Source organism: Pelodiscus sinensis, chromosome 11 (assembly GCF_052426305.1).
Source record: "Pelodiscus sinensis isolate ZL-2025 chromosome 11, ASM5242630v1, whole genome shotgun sequence".
Lineage (NCBI taxonomy): Eukaryota > Metazoa > Chordata > Testudines > Trionychidae > Pelodiscus > Pelodiscus sinensis.
The window spans coordinates 30,524,386-30,539,583 of record NC_143062.1 but is presented as its reverse complement, the minus strand read 5'-3'; the positions used below and the strand labels follow the sequence as shown (position 1 = coordinate 30,539,583).

General features: G+C 43.5%; 1 protein-coding gene across 4 annotated transcripts in view; it reads left to right on the top strand.

The window, feature by feature from the left end:
- GRIP2 (glutamate receptor interacting protein 2) overlaps nucleotides 1–15,198 on the top strand; it is a 529,887-nt gene that overhangs the window by 427,099 nt on the left and 87,590 nt on the right. For all 4 annotated transcript variants that reach the window (XM_075938764.2, XM_075938768.2, XM_075938763.2 and 1 more), the window contains exons 2-4: nucleotides 7,189–7,269; nucleotides 12,094–12,229; nucleotides 13,092–13,237. In XM_075938764.2, coding sequence (XP_075794879.1) covers nucleotides 7,189–7,269; nucleotides 12,094–12,229; nucleotides 13,092–13,237 — 363 coding nt within the window. The remainder of the gene's footprint in view (nucleotides 1–7,188; nucleotides 7,270–12,093; nucleotides 12,230–13,091; nucleotides 13,238–15,198) is intronic.

The window sequence follows — 15,198 nt, the reverse complement described above, 5'->3', positions numbered from 1 at the left end:
CCCTCTTTCTCTTTTTTTTCCTTCTCTTCCCCCGCCCTCCCCCCCCCCATTTATTGCTGGATCTGGACTTCTAACACTCCTGTCATCTGAAGAAGTGGGCTGTGCCCATGAAAGCTCATGATACCATTTACATGTTTTGTTAGTCTTTAAGGTTACTAGTCTACTTGTTTTTAAAGTTTTTCCTGTTACAGACTAACTCGGCTACCCCTCTGAAGTGCTGGTACTTCTGTTTCCTAAGGATCCTGCTCCTGCCTCCTTTCTCATCTCCCTAGTGGTGACTTTCATGTGGTTTTGTCACTATTCTTGTTTCCCTAGTAGGGACATGAAGGACAAGTCAACTATCCGATAAACTTCAGCTATAAAGCCAGCTTGCTCTCAGCTAAGACTGTAGAGCTAACGTATTCTTATCAGATAGTTGACAAGCTAGTCGACTAGTCACTTCCCCTCACTCCCTTGCTGCCTCTATCAGAAAGAACCAGATCCTGGGCTCCTCATGGTGCTGTTGCTTTGAAATGCAACATGCAGTCTGGGGCCAGTGGGGGAGTGGTCCCTGTGCTCCATACTTTGCTGCCGCTTTGAAACACCTCAGGGAACACGGGGCTGGGGGGACTTCCCTGCAGCACTTTCGCCTTTGAAGTGCTACACTTCAAAGGCGGAAGCGCCCTTATCAACTACAGGCAGTCCCCGGGTTACGTACAAGATAGGGACTGTAGGTTTGTTCTTAAGTTGAATTTGTATGTAAGTCGGAACTGGTACATATTGTAGGGGAAACTCTAGCCAAACATTTCTCCAGAGCTCAGTTTTATTCTCCCACACCTCACTTCCCTCAGTCCTTTATTCTCAAGCTGAGGTGTCTGCTGAGAAAAGCCGCTCCGCGTCTCCCTGGTCTGCTGGGGGGAGGGGGGGGGCCGCTAGCTTCGCGTCTCCCTGGTCTGCTGGGGGGAAGCAGCTAGTGCGGGGTTGCCTCACCCCTTTGGAAGTAGGGATCCGATGTAAGTCGGATCCATGTAACCCAGGGACTGCCTGTAATTGAATAGTCGATGCACATTGCGTAGATTATTCAATTAGTCAATTAATTGAAATTTCACAACTCCTCCCACCTGGTGCTTATTTCTGCATGTGTGCTCCTGTTATAAAAAGAAAAGTCTCACTGTAGCACAATGTCAATGCCATGCTGTGGAGAGAAGAGTATGTCAGAGATTGTTCTGTGTAAATATTGGGACTAAAATTGGAAAAGGCACCTGAGACTTTAGTAGAATCTTTTTAAATGGCATAGATCTTAGTAGAAAAATGTATAGTTTTGCTCATGATTTTTTCTCCAGGCTTGTGATATCTGGTGTTTTGGCGGGGGCGGGATTTAAAGCCTCAGAACTTGGATTCATGTGACTACTTTAGAATCTCAGCTTGTTCGTGGTTTTTTTTTTTTTTTTTTTTTAAATGAGAGTTTCTAGTGTCTTGGTTATGAGAGAAGTCATGGATCCAAAGGGCGGCACCATCAGAAAGTAGTACATTTTGGGTTATTTTCATTGGCTAATATTCACACCTCATTTGTATGTCAATTTCATTATTTGTGTGGGGAGCGGAGCATGGACTCATGAATTTTGAACACTTGGGGTTGGCAATATAACGTGCCAATGAAGTGAATGTATTATCATGCTTACCAGAGCCTCTTCAGAATATGTTTTGTGTAAGGGAATAGAGATAAAAAAGTGAAGATTCCTGAGCACAGAACATTAAAACTTTAACAAAATTAACAGCTCTGTTAATGCCAGTTTGAGTGGCAGAGCAGGAAATCAGCCGAAAATGAACAAAGGGCTGCACAGTGGGGAATCTAACACAAGCAAAAGCCAATTCACACTTTGACAGGCCTCCTGTGGCAGCTTCCTTGACTGCTCAAACATTTTAGCCAGATAATGAACAAAAACAAACATTTTAGCATAATCAACTGTGTTGGAGGAAAGAATATGGAGAGAGGGGAATCTTGGTGCTAATTCTTTGCCAGCTGATCCAACTGTTGATGAAATACTGGAGGATTTTGTTGACCAGCGTCCTTTTCGCATGTCTAATCATGAATAGAGAATGCAACTTCATTACTAGTGCTAGCTGCTTCGATGTTGATGGTGGCTGCCATAAATATGAGGGCAATTACAGTACTGTGATTATACGGTTCGCCAACAGCTATAGCGATTTTGGATGGGAGAGAATTGCAGCTACTGACACGAGACTTCACATTAAATGCTTGTTTGGGCTACTGCAGGGAAATTAAGCATAGAAGCATTCTGGTGGTTAACTAGTCTGGGGTGGTGTGTTTATGTGAAGCAGATGGTTGGTAGCCTCATTTTGCCATCATATTACTAAGCTGGCTTCAACCCCTCTTTTGTGGTTTCCGGGTAATGCTGGCTTCGCATTGCTATAGAGCACTTTGCCTCAAGTGTAGCACCTTCTCTGTGTCTTTCATAGCAGTTAAACTATCTTTCATGTGTTTAAAAAATGTTTTCCTCTTGATAAGTTCATAATTGGTGTCATTTGGAAGTAATTGTTGGCCTGAGAACCAAAGATGCCATTTCCTAACGGAATGATTTTGATCTCTTGTGCTCCAAGCATAGCAGAGTTCTGAGCTGCTCTGAGTTCTAACTACAGAAATCCAGTTGCTAAAGCAGAAGTCCAGTCTCAGGCCAGGTCTACAATAGGGGAGAAAGCAGACCTAAAATATGCAACTCCAGCTACATCAATAGTGTAGCTCGAGTCGATGTACCTTAGGTCAAATTTCCATAGTGTCCCCACTGCGGATGTTGGATGAGAGAAACTCTTTGGTTGACTTTATTTAGTCATGACCTGCCGGAGTACAGGAGTCAACAGGGGTGCCATCAGCAGTTGATTTAGCAGGTCCTTACTAGACCCACTAAATCGAACCCTGAGAGAGCGCTCTCCCGGCATGTGGAGACCAGCCCTGAAACTTGGAGGCTGTTTGCTTGCTTACTGTATGGTCGAGGATATGGTGATAAAGGGAAATGAGCCATGTCGTGTGCTTTGCCATCACAGGATATTGCATTAAGAAGGCAGGGAGCTCACATGGTCAAAGCAGTATTCCCCTGCTTTTGGATTCATTTAATTTTGGCTACAACATCAACTGCTGAATGAGCCTCTGCCTCTGTCCCTTGCACTCCATATGGCTTGTCATCAGTGCTAAAAAACATGGTTGTTTACAGAAAGGCGGTGGCACTGAGGTGCTATTCCAGAAATCTTTCTTCTGTTACTAGACATCTACACACACACCCTGACCTCTAGGGAGATGGAGAAGACACAGAGTTTCATGCCTGTTTGTAGTACAGAGCACCACTCTACATGAGGGTGGCAGTGCTGTGAAGACTAGGGATGTTAGATGCCAATTAATTGAATAATGGTATAACTGCATCGTATTTTAGCAGTTACACAACTATTTGATGGCCCTGGGGGGCAGGACTGGCAGCCAGTGTGCTCCAGTCCCCACTCCCAGGAAACCCCCTGTTACTCTGCGCTGCTGCCTCTCCATCAATGGCAGCAGCCCCGGCACATGGGGGGCACAAGCTCCCCACAGACAGGGGCTATGCTGGCATCCCACGGAGCAGCCTCTGTCTATGGTGAGCCCGGGCCCGCCGCAGACAGATGCTGCTCTGTGGCAGCCTCCCCTGCCCTCACACCCTGCTGCTGCCTCTGGTACAGGCAGCTGTGTGTGGGGAGGGGAAGGCAGCTCCGTGGAGCTGGTACACATCAGGAGCTGGCTTTTAAGCCTGCTCCCCCTGAGCACTGGCTCCTTCGCCCCTTCCCCCCCCTCCCCCATTGCCTTTGTGGAGGCAGCAAAAGCGGCGGGGTAGGGAGGGGAAAGGCAGGTTGCTAGAGTCTGTGATCAGGGCTGGTAGATGTGCCTGGCAGGGAGCAGCCTGGGTATATGACCAATACAGGTTTGCACGGCACGCGAGGACCTGCCCCTGCCCTAGGGAAAGTGGTGCCTTGATCAGCGACTGAGTGATGGGGAGCAGAGGGCAGGAGGATGATTTCATATTTTTTTAAAACTAGGTGCTGCAGCTAAACTGTCCCTTCAGGTTGGACTCCCTGGTCCGGCACCTTCGGGACATGACGGGTCCCGGGTTCGGGATTTTACCTGACCAAGGGAGGTCCATTCTGGCCCTCCTGCTACCAACTCCTCCAGCCAGAGCCTGCCACTGGCCCCACTTCTCTGCCCACTGGACCAGGTTTCCTGACCATGACAGGCAGCCCAGCTGCTGCCTGCCAGCCTCCCAGCCCCAGGGGCAGCTTGCTGCTACCAGTCTACTGCCCTTCCAGCCCACAGGGCTCCCAGGCTCCACCAGGACTCCTCTGGTCCTGGAACTTCTGTGGTTCTGCTGGACCGGAGAGTCCCGGTTTAGAGACGGTTCAACCTTACAACTACATCTAGAGTATTACGCCCAGGTGTATAGCTTGCATAGCCTGCCTCCCACTTCTGCATCACCCAAGGGATTGTTTTCATTATAAATGCAACTTAACTTTCATGCCTTTTTTGATCCTAGAACTGGGGCCAAACTATACAAGCTCCTATCAGCAATCAGTGGCTTGGCCCGATGATTGCTTTAATTATCTGCACAAGTGCAGCCTGTTTTAATGCTGGTATAAACTGCTTGCCTTGTGCTGTCAGATCTTGGAAGGGGGGTGGATTTCACACAGTATGGTTTCATTCTGAAGAGGCCTTACCTGCTACACTCATTTTTTTTAAAAAAAGCAGCGCCTGGCCCTCCATGTTAAAGATCATCACTTCATGTTGCACTAACAGCAAACACGTAGACTGGGAGGGCAATTGACCGCTGTCTGTCTAGCTCCAAGACCACTTGGGCTGAAAATCTTGAATGCCTATACTTTCAGGGTTCCTGGTACTTGCTGATATTGTCAAGCAGGAAGTGCATATATCTCAATAATAATAATAGGATGGCAGCAGCTAGCTAACTAAGCATTTTTCTTTGCTCATGTGGGTCCAAAATCGGCCCTGATTTATACACCACAGAAGCCCACAGCTTTAGCGAGTGACAAATAATTGTCAGATGGAGTTAAATGGAGTGTATACTGGGTCTTTGCCTAAGTAGAGTGGCAAAACTCCTTCTGTCTCTGACTCATACATAAATTTACTTGGGAAGTGGGAGGGCAAACAGGGGAGAGTGTTCTCCAGATTTTTTCAGCTAAATTTTGTAATCTTGAAGATAAAGAGTTTCAGAGCACCCCAGAAATGCAGTGAATGGGATCAGAGTGATCTGATCCAGCCTAGCATTAGTCTCTCTAACTTTCTAAACCAAGAAGCTTCAGGGGGTAGCCCTGTTAGTCTGTACAGGATAAACTTAAAAAACAACAAATGGTCTGCTAGCACTTTATAGACTAAATAAACATGCAGATGGTATCATGAGCTTTCGTGGGCACAGCCCACTTCGGTCATCTGAAGAAGTGGGCTGTGCCCATGAAAGCTCATGATACCATCTACATGTTTTGTTAGTCTATAAAGTGCTACCAGACCATTTGTTGTTTAAGTTTCTCTAAACCAAGTTTTACTGAAAATGTATTGATCTGCAATGTTCAGCATTTTATAAAGTGACATGTTACTAAAGGCAAGTAATATATGTGTGGTGGTGGAATGAGCAGGAGTGTTTATTCAGTTAAAACTAAGCAAGAACCTTACCATTTTTAGCCTTTAATTTTTGAGTGATAGTTCAGCTTCATTCTTTATCTAATTAATTTGTCCATCCTAAACGATTGGAAATTGATCCCCAGTGGCTATGGCTATGATTAGAAACTTCATACATAGCCATGTTATACAGAGAACTGTCTTAAAGTCTTTAGTGTTATAGAAAGAATTACCTTTGTCTTTGTGTGTTATAGATTATAGAAACCAGATAAAGGTACTGTGGAATATCAGTACTTGCATTCCTAAATTCCTTGAAACTCATTTTGCTTTAACCCATCCTAAAGACTTAGTGACTGGAGTACAGGCAGTCCCCGGGTTACGTACAAGATAGGGACTGTAGGTTTGTTCTTAAGTTGAATCTGTATGTAAGTCGGAACTGGCGTCCAGATTCAGCCGCTGCTGAAACTGATCAGTTTCAACAGCGGCTGAATCTGGAGGCCAGTTCTGACTTACATACAGATTCAACTTAAGAACCACAGGCATCCCCAAGTCAGCGTGCTCCGCGGCTTTGCTCTGCTCTGCTCCCCATCCCCCTGGTCTGCAGACCAGGGGGACGGGGAGCAGAGGAGAGCAGAGCAAAGCCGTGGAACACGCGGCCAGCTGACAGACCAGACGCGTCTGGGCTGTCCGCTGCCCGCGTGTTCCGCCGCTTTGCTTCCTCTCCCTGGTCTGCTGGAGACCAGGGAGAGGGAGGGCCCCGTTCGTAACTGTGGATCCGACGTAAGTCGGGTCCGCGTAACTCGGGGACTGCCTGTATTTGGTTCGGTTGATTAAAAACTACTTCCATACTTTTTTCAGTATCCTGATTTCCCTATGAATAAACTATATGCATCTTCTAGTAGCACTAGATAAGTCATACTTAATACTTACATTTGGATTTAAACTACCAGACAATTCTTTCTAATACCATTTCCTTCTATTCTAAGCCTTTTTTTTTTTTTTTTTTTTTTTAAGAAAAGGTGGTTTCTCCACTACACAGTCACTTAAGCTGTAGCAAGGATGTGTGACTTTGAAAGAACAGGATTTCTAAGAATAGGCAATTTAATTCAAGTATGGTGATTTAGTGCCCTGTTTGTATCCTGATGTATTACTCCATTTCCAAAGACCATGAGTTTCTTCACAAGCATAATGACAGGCTTAAAACTTGTGAGACTGATGTTACAGCTTTTCCTCATCTCTGCTGTTCCACATGATTACAGGAGTAAGGGAATTTGGGCTCTCCTAAAGGATTAGCTCCCAGAGAAATAAATCAAGAGTGTGTTATCATCCCACTTGTCTCTTCTTTCCCTCCCGCCTCAAAAGGCTGCAGAACCAACCTAGATTGTGAAGTGGTCCTGGGCTTAATAAAACCTTTTCTCACCTGAAGCCAGGAACTGGAACGAAACACTATCTATACAAATGGTCACAAATGAACTTTTTAAACGTAGCGGTTGCTTTCAGTGTAAATATAATCTTAGCTTCTGTTTATTTTTCTTCCCTGGAAGATGATGGCCCTTACTCAAAGGGGAGCAAAGACTCAGGTGGACTGGACACAGCCCTGGTCTCCAGAAGGCAAAGCATTCCAGGTAAAAGAAATGGCTACTACTCCCCTCCCCCCCCCCTTGGTGTAGTAGTAATCAGAACAGTGGCGAGCAGGAAGGAGGAGGTATGGTTGGTCTCGTTGTGGGTGGAATGTAAGCAGCACTAAGCTATGCACGTTTATTCTGAGTTTTTATTGCAACTGTAGAGAAGGAGAGAGAATCTGTTCTCTGAAGAGCTTACAATTTAAAAGAAATGGGGGGTGAAGGGAAAGGCAGGAGGAAAGAAGTGGGCAAGGGTGATTGGCATATGTCTTGCTATTGTACTATATTTGGTAAATAGATATAACAACCCCACGTGTATGTCTCCCTAGCAATTTTTGTCATGTTGGCTGCCACTTTCTGTTGCTTGGGCCCTACTCCTTGTGTCTTTTCGTTTGTAACTGTTTTTACCCCTTGCTTATTAATTTAAACTTATGGAAGTTTCCCTTCCACTCCTCCCTCTTCCTGATCAAGGAGCCTTCCTCTGTCAGCTCCCACATTACTGCCACATGAAAAGTATGGCCACCCTGCAGTCTGCTGATCACTCCAGAGTTTCTGGCTCCATGGAGAAGTCTACTCTGCAATCTGGAGGTGTGATTGCACTACATGTAGAAACACTCAAGCTAGCTCACCAAAAATAACAGTGATGCTACAGTGGCATAGCCTCTTATGAGTCCATCTAGGATCCTGAGTACAGGCTCAGGCAAATGACTTATGCTGCCATGGCTTTCCTGCTATTTCTAAAGAGCTAGCGTGGTCATATCTACACAGATTCCAGTCATATCTACTGATAGCAATGCAGACATATGCAGTGAGAAGACAAAAACCAGTCAATGGCTCAGTCTGTGCATGATGATTGGAACTTGGTGAAATGTGTGTGTGATCTAGATTTAGTTTTGCATGGGCAGGTGTTTGCAGCACAACTGGCATTCTATCTGGGAGGTTCAGCTTGAAGCTGGAGATATGAATAAATTTGGAACTTGAGATTCTGTTTCCCTCTTACATTTGGGCTCTTGTTAGGGCCTGTGAGCACTACCAATACACTGAAGTAGTCTGATAAATGGAAAGAAATTTTTTTTAAATATCAAAGCTTTTACTGTTTCACAGGATTCAAAGCAGACTTATTTTTGTGATTTTGGGGACTTCGTTTACATGGAATTTTTAATCAGAATCCCTATCAAAACGCTGTTTGATGTTTTCCATTTGCGAAACCCAGGTTTTTCAGTAATTGGTTTAACAAATTCCTGTTTTTTCAGTAAATGAAAAACTTCTATAACCATCATAGATTTTTTTAAACCAAAAAAAAAGGCTATGGAAACATTCTGGCATTAATTAAACATTTTCAAGAAAAATCTGGTACGGGGAGGATGGTTCCTGTAAAATTCTACATTTTTAAAAAACTCTAGTTTTTTTGTCTTGACAAGCTTGGGCAAACTTTTAGTAGGTTTAAACATTTAATTGAGGCATCATGGGAGTAAACACAATGTGAAACACTTGGCATAGATTGGGACTGAGATGTTTAGCCGCATGTCATATCTCTGTGATCCATACAGAGTTCACACTGTACTTAGTTGTGCCCATTGGGGTTAAACAGTGGTGCAGGTACATCATAGGTGACTGATGGGAGACACACAAGGGCGGGGGCACCAGCTAAAGGGGAAGCATGTGACCTCCACACTGTGACCCTTTCCTATCTTACTCCAGCCCTTGTGGCACCATCTGTGTTGATCTGTAGTCTCTTTAGTCGAGAGCAAATCCACACGATAGTGCCGGATGGCATTCTGTTTTGAACAGCAGGGACCAGTGGGAAAGTTTCTTGCAGTTATGGAAATCCTAGATTGGTGAATTGAAAACTGTTACTGTACTTGGCGGTGGATCAAAATTGAGTTTGAAAAACAGGAACATCATGGACATAAAGTCTGAGAATGAGTCAACTCTACCATGTTAAATGGGGGCACAGCTGAGATTGAATACTTTCCAAACAGTGCTGGATCACAAAGAGATTCTTACATTAATCACTTTTAAGTACATCCCCCCCACTCACATTTATGCCCGTGTGGAGGGATGCGCTTTATAAAATAGCAACATGCACAATGATTTAAAGTAAGGTGCAATTTCTTTTGTTACTGTGGCATCACACGAAGAGCAAAGTGCCAGCCAGACCTGATAGACTGATTATCATTTGGCACGACACAGTATTAAAACAATGTATACTCCAAAGAAAAGGGGGAAGACTAACTCTGCAGTTGCAGAGAACTAAAGTAGTGATAAATGATTTAAGAGATTTGCAGGGCCTGAAAGTGCAAACTGTACAGATTTTTAAATGTTCCCTCTCACTATAGCAAATCTCATTTGAGCCTGATGCATTATTTCATCCTGACAAAGTTATTTTTGACCATTCTCGGTAAAGATGCAAGATTTTACTTTGCAGCCTCCAAAGCCATGGTCTGGAACTGGGCTACAATGCATTGAAGAGGCCAGCGTACCCTTTTTGTGTGCCTTTTCTGTATTTTAATGCCCATGAAAAATGGATACGAATAGCTCAAAGTGTAGGCAGATTCTGTTCAAGTTTCTGGCAATGAAATCTGCCAAGGCACCTGATTTTTTTATTTTTTAATTTTGCAGTGTCTTTTGCAGTTCTTAATCTTCTGCCTAAGCAAAGAAAAGTCATAATATGTGTTGTTTTGGTCAGGCAGACAAATAGCCACTAGTCTGAGACTACCAAACTCACTTGCAACCCTTGTGAGATTTGCATACTAGTGTCGAGAGAAATGTTCCCTCTAATCATTTCCATGCATGGGCAGAATAAATGTTTATGTGCATCGAAGCATGTGCGGATGTGCACCACAGGTAGAAACAAACAGACTTAGCTGTGGGTGCTCTGCTAATCAGCTAGGTGGCATTCAAATCGCTCCTGATCAGCCACATGGGGAACAGTGGTCCATATCTCCCTCTGCAGCATTGCAGAGCTCTTTGAAAATTCCTCCAACATTTATTTTCCAGCTGTTGAGTGTAAATCATTAGGGAGGCTTTAAACCACTCAAACACTGGATGTAAGATGCTGAAAACTGGCACCAATTGAATGGTGTATTCATTTGTTGTGTGTGCAAGGGCAATATTGTTCCCTAGTTGCAAACAAACAAAAATTCACTCAAAATAATTGAATGGGTAGGGGAATTAAAAATGTTTACCCACAGGGAGAAGAGAACTGAAGTTAACACAGGAGACAAAGGGATTAAATATCACATAATTGACCCTGTTATGAATATTTATAGCTCTTATGTCTTGTAAAACATGCCCTGAGTATATCCATTTACAATACTTTTGGCTCCAGCTTGGTATGGAAAATGTCCTAGTACCTGTGACCAGTCAGGCAAGCTGAGGACAGTGGAGTACAGTTGTAACTAAAAACTATCCTCAATGAATTGGTTTCATCAATCCTCCTCATCTCCCTAGCAGCCTGCTCATATGTCAACACAATCTACCTCTTTCCCCTCTCATATGCGGCAAATCCGAAACTCACCAGTTCTTCAACCTCAAAATTTCTAAGATCCATCCTGTTTTGTCTGTCCCCTTCAGGCTCACAACAGCCTGAAAAGACAGCCTTCCCAATATAAGCCAATGTAATGATGTGCTGAGGGGCAGATTAGCTGAGCTGGCACTTTATCATTTATTTTTTTAAAGTTACCTACAAAATCAGTTGCGTGCATCTTTGATTGCATCCCACTACCTGCCTTAGCTTTTGTATGTCCCTTGTCTAGAATGTAAGCTGTACAAGGGGGAGTTGATTTTTTTTTTTTTTTTTTTTTTTGGTCAAGGTACACATTTCTTGGTCAAGGTATAGTCAAGGGCCAGATTCCAAAGAAACATTTTTCACACTACGATGATGATGATAAGCAAATAAAAAGAATGTGCGATCCATTCCAAAACACTGAGTTCCAGATTTGGCCCTTGCTGTGCTTATTGGCTACCTTTAAAAGTGCAATTTGAGACCATGCACAATACCGCTGGCTTCTGATTCTGTTTGTAGCCTCTGAGTGCTAGAGTAATAGAAACATTTAGTAGTGGTAATCATAGGCACTGACTCTGGGGGTGCTCTAGGGTTGGGGCACCCACCAAGAAAAAATAGCAGGTGCTCAGTAGCCACCGGCAGCCAGGCTTCCTGCTTTGCCCCCCTCCCTCCCAGCACCTGTCAGAGGCCCTGCTGATCTACTCCTGTACCTCCTGCCTGCTGTGAATAGCTGTTTTATGGCATTTAGAGACTCCAGGAGAAAAGGAAGGAGCAGGGATGGGACGTGCTTGGGAGAGGGTGTGGGGAAAAAATGAGGTGGTGGAGAGCAGGGCGAGATGGTGAAGAGGCGGGGCAGGGACTTGGAAGAAAGGGTGGAATGTGGGGAGGGGGGTGAGAATCCTCCAGCCAGAGTATGGTACTGATGGTTTATGAAGTGGTTCATGTTACTTCCAAGCATCAAATATCTAAACAAATACTGATATTTTTGTCATGATCCATGACCTGGGAAGCACATAACTTTCTGCCTAAGTTTCAGTAAAGGGGGGTGTTGCTTCAGAAGTGAAAAGGGAGAAATGAGATGAATCAGTTGATAGGAAGGAAAACTTTCCTGTCATCCACATTCTCTTTGACCCCTTCTCCTTTTCTCCTGCTCGTTTCCTGCTGATACCCCAGCCTAATTTTTTTTCTGTTTTTTCCCCCCGAATAAATTAATTAGTTTTATGCTTAGTCCCACTACACACTGCAATATAGTGCTCCCAGGGCTTTCCACTGAGATGGACACTGTCACGGTTTGATATGTTTCTGATATTTATCTTTAGAGGAATTCAGAGGTGTCACCATTGTGGAGCTGATTAAGAAGGAGGGAAGTACCCTTGGCTTAACTATATCCGGTGGCACAGACAAAGATGGAAAGCCAAGGGTCTCAAACCTGAGGCCAGGAGGCCTTGCTGCAAGGTGAGAAAATCTGTGTGAAAAATGTGGCATATTGAATACCTGATGGAATATCTATAAAGACAAGTGAGTTGGCTTTGGATTTTTTTAATGGCCACGTGAGATGTAAAGTTATTCATCTCATAGGAAAAAGCCTGTTATTTCATTCAGAGTTATTTCCTATGATCCATGCAATGATCATGAAACATTTTAGAATAGGTTTTAGAATGGTTAAACAAAAACAATTTCAATCCCACCAGTTACAAACATAAGTGGTTCTACAAAATGAGGCAATTTCATTTTTAATGCATCTAAATGGTAGATTACATGCTATCTGGGGTGAGCGAGTGCATTTGGCCTAATACTGAACCATCTCAAACACCATGGGCTTAAATGTTTAACTTCGGCTCTTACATTGGCATTATACAATTCATGATCAAGTAGACCGTGGAGAAGAGTGGGGGAGCAGAAACAGTGAAGGAGAGGGGAAAAGATTGGAAAAGAATAGCATACTATGCAGAGAGCAAGCAGAAAGGGGCGAAAAACTTGTCTTGCCTGCTGGAACTTTTGCTTGATATTGGTGTCTGACTTTCTTATGATAACCTGTCCATCTCTCCTTGTGACAGGTTATCATAAGATGGGATGGAAGGAAGTTGGGAGCACATATTTATTACTATTCATCTGAATCTGAAGGTTTGCCCCCAGAAAAATATAGCAGATGGACACATTTTTCCAGCCACATAGAAATACTTCATATGCCTTTTGATTAATACAGCTAAAATTGGTTACTATTTGACATTTTTTATAACATTTTCCAGCAGAAAAGATGTCCCACATATGTCCAGGCAGAACATAACAGAATATTATTTTTGCTGTCTCTTTACAGAAGTGACCAGTTGAACGTTGGAGACTACATCAAGTCAGTGAATGGGATTAACCTGACTAAACTGCGGCATGATGAAATTATAAGCCTTTTGAAGAATGTAGGGGAAAGGGTGGTATTGGAAGTGGAGTATGAACTGCCCCCAGCCGGTGCGTGTTGCTAAGATAATGTTCCTTACATTGCTTAACTGTCTCATTCTGTGATACGGAGGGGATTTGTTCGTGTTATGCCCTCTACCACAAAGAATGTTTAATGGGGCAGCATTATATTCTGTCTTCATCTGTCTGTGAAACATTGGTAGAGGTTGCAGAGCCACTCTTAAGTGCAGTTAGTTTTCTCTCTATTTCCAGCATAATGGGTGCCTGCTCATGCACACTGGCTGGAGATGGCTGATTAGATTTCTGTTGCCTTGCTGTGACTTGGCAGCAAATCCCCAATCTGCATCCCTAACCATCTCTCTCTCTCTCTTTTTAAGATTACTGTTGCTATAACTGATCGGAAAGTATTCAGAATCCTAACAACCCATTGGCTAAAGCCTCTCTCTTTTGTTTAACTGTATTAAATGTTGCTTCTTCTGAACATTACATGTCTTCAACAGGCTGAAACTCTGTGTTCTTTAGCAGAGGATCTTAAACCCAGAAGCAGATGAACCAGTTCAGATAAAGGGAGGAATCTGTTCTGAGGTTGAAAAATTGTTTGATTTAACTTTTATTATAAGAACAAAGAAATAGTTTTAAAAAAACCCAACCCCACCCTTCCCTTAAACTCATTTCCACCAGTAGCAACACATCATTTGACCCACCTACCAAAAAAAAAAAAAAAATCTTGAAGCCAATCAATCTAACCCAGAAAGGAAAAGTAAATTAATCTATCCCTCCATACTTGTTCCACTGAGCATGCTCACTTAGGGTACAGCTACACAATGGCACTATTTTGGGATACTTCTGGTATCCTGAAATAGCTATTCTGCATCTTGACAGTGCGCCTGTTATTTGGAAATATCTTTTGAAATAATGGGCATGCTCTTCCAACATCCCTGTAAACCTCATTCCACGAGGATTAAGGGACATTTCAGAATTGTGGTTTATTTTGAAATTTGACACTGTGTATACAGTGCCAAGTTACGAAATAAGCTATTTTGAAATACAGGCAGTCCCCGGGTTACATGGATCCGACTTACATCGGGGTGAGGTAACCCCGTACTAGCTGCTTCCCCCCAGCAGACCAGGGAGACGCGAAGCTAGCGCCCCCTCCCCCCAGCAGACCAGGGAGACGCGGAGTGGCTTTTCTCAGCAGACACCTCGGCTTGAGAATAAAGGACTGAGGGAAGTGAGGTGTGGGAGAATAAAACTGAGCTCTGGAGAAATGTTTGGCTAGAGTTTCCCCTACAATATGTACCAGTTCCGACTTACATACAAATTCAACTTAAGAACAAACCTACAGTCCCTATCTTGTACGTAACCCGGGGACTGCCTGTACATTTGAAATAAGCTACACAATTTGCGCTACGCAAGTTGCATCGCTTATTTTGAGCTAAGGATGCTGTGTAGACGCACCCTTAGTGTACCTGAGATACCGTGACTCTATCTCTCTCTAAGCTATTGGATACAAAGGAGAGAGAGTGGCAGGTTATTCTTCAGTTTCAGGGAACACCACTATGATAAAATAAATATGCTCCTTAATGGCTGCATATCCGAGAATGGGCATTTTTTTCATCCTCTATGATTGTATATCCTTCACCTTAAAAGGAGCAGTATATTCAGCATAAAGTTACAGTTTTTCCCCTAGGATCAGTTTGAAACATTCACTTCCTTTTTTTCTTTTCCTCAAAAAGTCAAAACATGAGGGGGAAAATGAATCTTTTAGCAGTGAGGCTTGGGGGGGGGGGTTAGGTCAACAATTGCCTGTTTTTAATTTAAAACATCAAGAACTTAGCATCTCCATGACATGAAGCAGCTGGCTTTTGAATGACACTGAACTCAGTGAAACTGGTTGAGAAATGGCAAGATTTTACTTCAATGTCAAAGTATTTGTCTAGGCAGATTTGGGGAAATCTGGAATATAAATGAAGCGGTATTTTCATGTTGTTATTTCATAATCTTAAGAGGAA